The sequence below is a fragment of the Monoraphidium neglectum genome (assembly GCF_000611645.1).
Source record: "Monoraphidium neglectum strain SAG 48.87 unplaced genomic scaffold scaffold02365, whole genome shotgun sequence".
Lineage (NCBI taxonomy): Eukaryota > Viridiplantae > Chlorophyta > Chlorophyceae > Sphaeropleales > Selenastraceae > Monoraphidium > Monoraphidium neglectum.
Genome location: NW_014011263.1, coordinates 7223 through 9913, shown reverse-complemented (window position 1 = coordinate 9913; position 2691 = coordinate 7223). Strand labels below are relative to the sequence as shown.

The 2691-nt window shown below is 70.0% G+C and overlaps 1 protein-coding gene across 1 annotated transcript; it reads right to left on the bottom strand.

Moving 5' to 3' along the window:
- Positions 1-44: 44 nt before the first annotated feature.
- Positions 45-1559, bottom strand: MNEG_10555 (hypothetical protein; the record flags this gene model as incomplete). Its single annotated transcript, XM_014040974.1, has 3 exons — positions 45-169; positions 500-660; positions 976-1559. Coding segments are annotated over 3 exons (870 nt in total), but the record flags the coding sequence as incomplete, so codon positions are not given.
- Between the last annotated feature and the right edge of the window lie 1132 nt (positions 1560-2691).

Here is a 2691-nt window from a genome sequence, read left to right as displayed (position 1 = left end):
ACCCCGCTCCGGCGCCAGCCAGCCCCGCCCACCCCCCGCCCCACCTTGGTGCCTGTCGGCTTCCAGAGGAACTTGATGACGGGGATGCGCGCGCGCGGGATGGCAAACACGTCCCCCACCACGTCCGCCGCCCCGGACAGCAGCCGCTCCAGCTCCTCAACCACCTCGCCTGCCGGGCGCGGCGGGCACAGCGGGCACAGCGGGCACAATGGGCGCGGCGCGCGCGGTGCGGGCGTTGGGCGCAGAGGGCGCGGCGGGCACAGCGGGCGCAGCGGCGACGATTCCGGCGTCTCAGCGGCGGGCCCGGGGGCGGTCGCAGCAGATCACGAGCTCGACGCCGCCGCATAACAAAGGGCTGCCCGCCAGGCCGCTTGCCGGGCTCCCGGGCGGCCGCGCGAGCCGCCGCAGCGCCCCCTGCCCGCCCCTCCCTCCAGCATCCGGGAGCAGAGCAGGGCAGCCGGCTGCTCTCGCCGGCCGCGTGGCCCGGAGCCCCGCCCACCCTTTGCCTCTCGCGTATCCTCCAGGCCGGGCAGGGACAGGGAGACGTCGATGTCGTTGTTGTCCCTTATGCCCAGGGCATTGGCGGCGCTGCCAAACACAGACACGCCGCAGCCCGGCCAGCGGGCGCGCAGCAGCGACGACAGCCCCTGGAACGCGGACCTGGGGCGACAGCGGGGGATTGAGGGTGGGAGGGGTGGGGGTGCGGGGGACGGCAGGGCTGTGCCCATGGCCATGCCTGGTTGGTCGGCTGGCGCTGTGTTAACGGGGCACAGGACGCTGCCAGGCTGACCCAGCGGCGTCCCTAAGGCCCAAGCGTGTGGTGGGGCACCGCAGCTGGGCGGTGACCGCAGCGTGTTGGAGGGCAGGGAAAAGAGACTGACCAGAGTGTGCATTTGGCATTCCATCGCCCCGACCATGTTCTGAAATCGCCTTTGTTGCTGCCCTCCCGCGCTGCCGCCCCTCTGTCAGTCCTACCTGTGCCGCGCGACCTCCTCCTCTGGTGGCACGAGGGAGGCCGCCAGCTGCCGCAGCTCCAGGTCAAGAACCCCCAGATCGCACCGCAGCGGGGGCAGCTGCGGCGGCGGAGGGTGGCGCGCGGGTCCTGGTGGCGCCTGCGGCGCAGGCGCGAAGAGCGACCGCAGCACGTCCTCGGCGGACAGCTGGGGTGGCCCCTGTTGCTGCTGCTGCTGCTGCTGGTGCCGTTGCTGCTGCTGCTGCTGCTGCTGCTGTTGCTGCTGCTGCTGCTGTGCCTGCTGCGCCTGATGCTGCACCTGCTGCACGGCGGCCTGCAGTTGTTGACTCTGCTGCACCTGCTGCATCTGCTGGATGCGCTGCAGCTGCAGGCTGCCCAGCTGGAGTGCCAGCTGCTCCGCAGCATTTGGGTGAAGCCGCGCCAGCGCCGCAAGCTGCTGCTGCTGCTGCTGTTGCTGCTGCTGCGCCTGCTGCAGCTGCGCCTGCTGCTGCTGCTGCTGCTGCTGCTGTTGCTGCTGCTGCTGCTGCTGCTGTTGCTGCTGCTGCTGCTGCTGCTGGTGATACTGCCCCGCGTGCAGCCGTGCCATGAGCTGGTCTGCGGTCTGCTGCAGCTGCGAACGCGCGCCCAACGACGATTGGTGTTGCTGTGTCTGAGAAGGTGCCTGCGGCCCACCTGCAGGCTGGTACAGCGCCCCCTTGGCCTGCAGCTGCTGCAGCAACGATGAGCCCTGCACATGTTCGAGGCTGGCACGTGCGGCGAGGGGGTCGGGAGTGGGCACGCGCTGCTGTGGCTGCTGCTGCTGCTGTTGCTGTTGCTGCTGCCTCGCTGGTGGGGGCCCAAATCCTGGTGGCCAGGCTGCCGGCGGCAGCTGCTGCGGCTGTTGCTGCTGCGGCTGCCGCTCCTGCTGCTGCAGCTGCGCCTGTTGTTGTTGGTGCTGCTGTTGTTGGTGCTGCTGAAAGAAGCCTAAAAGGCCCGCCTGCTGCTGTGGAGGCTGTTGCTGCTGCTGGTGCTGCTGCTGGTGATGATGTTGCTGCCCAAACAGCCCGCCAGGGTCTGGCTGCTGCTGGGCAGGGAACATGCTGCCAGGGCTCAGCGGCCCACCTGTGAGGCTACCCCTAACGCCAGGAGCAGGGGGCAGGGGCCCCAGGCCACTGAGCACGCCAGGGGGCCCTCCATACGCGCCACCCGGCACTGCAAGCGATGGCGGCGGCAAGTGGGGCGCCGCCGGCCTCTGCTGCTGCATCCAGGCGGACAGGGACGCCAGCTGTCCCGCCTGCAGCACCTCGGCTCCGGGTGAAAAGCCGGGTGGCAGTCCCCCTTGCTGCTGCTGCTGCGGCTGCTGCTGTCCCGCCAACCCGCTCTGATAACCACCACCAAGCACACTCATGGAGGCCGCCTCAGATGGCTGCAACTGCGCCGCAGGCGCACCGAGGCGCCCCGCCTGGAGCTGCGCAAAGTGGCTAGAATCCTGCAGGTTTCTCTGCTGGTCCAGCTGCTGTACCTGCTGGGGCGGGAACCCCTGCTGGAGCCCAGACAGGCGGTGCGATTCGTCGAAAGCCGGTGCCTGCGATGAAGCCCAGATGCTGGCCAACGCGCCAGACGGATGCTGTCCATGCTGCTGTGCCAGCTGCGCCTGCTGCGCCTGCTGCGCCTGCTGCTGCTGCTGCTGCTGCTGCTGCACCATCCCGTCTTGTGGCAAGGTGGGCCCGAGCGGCGGC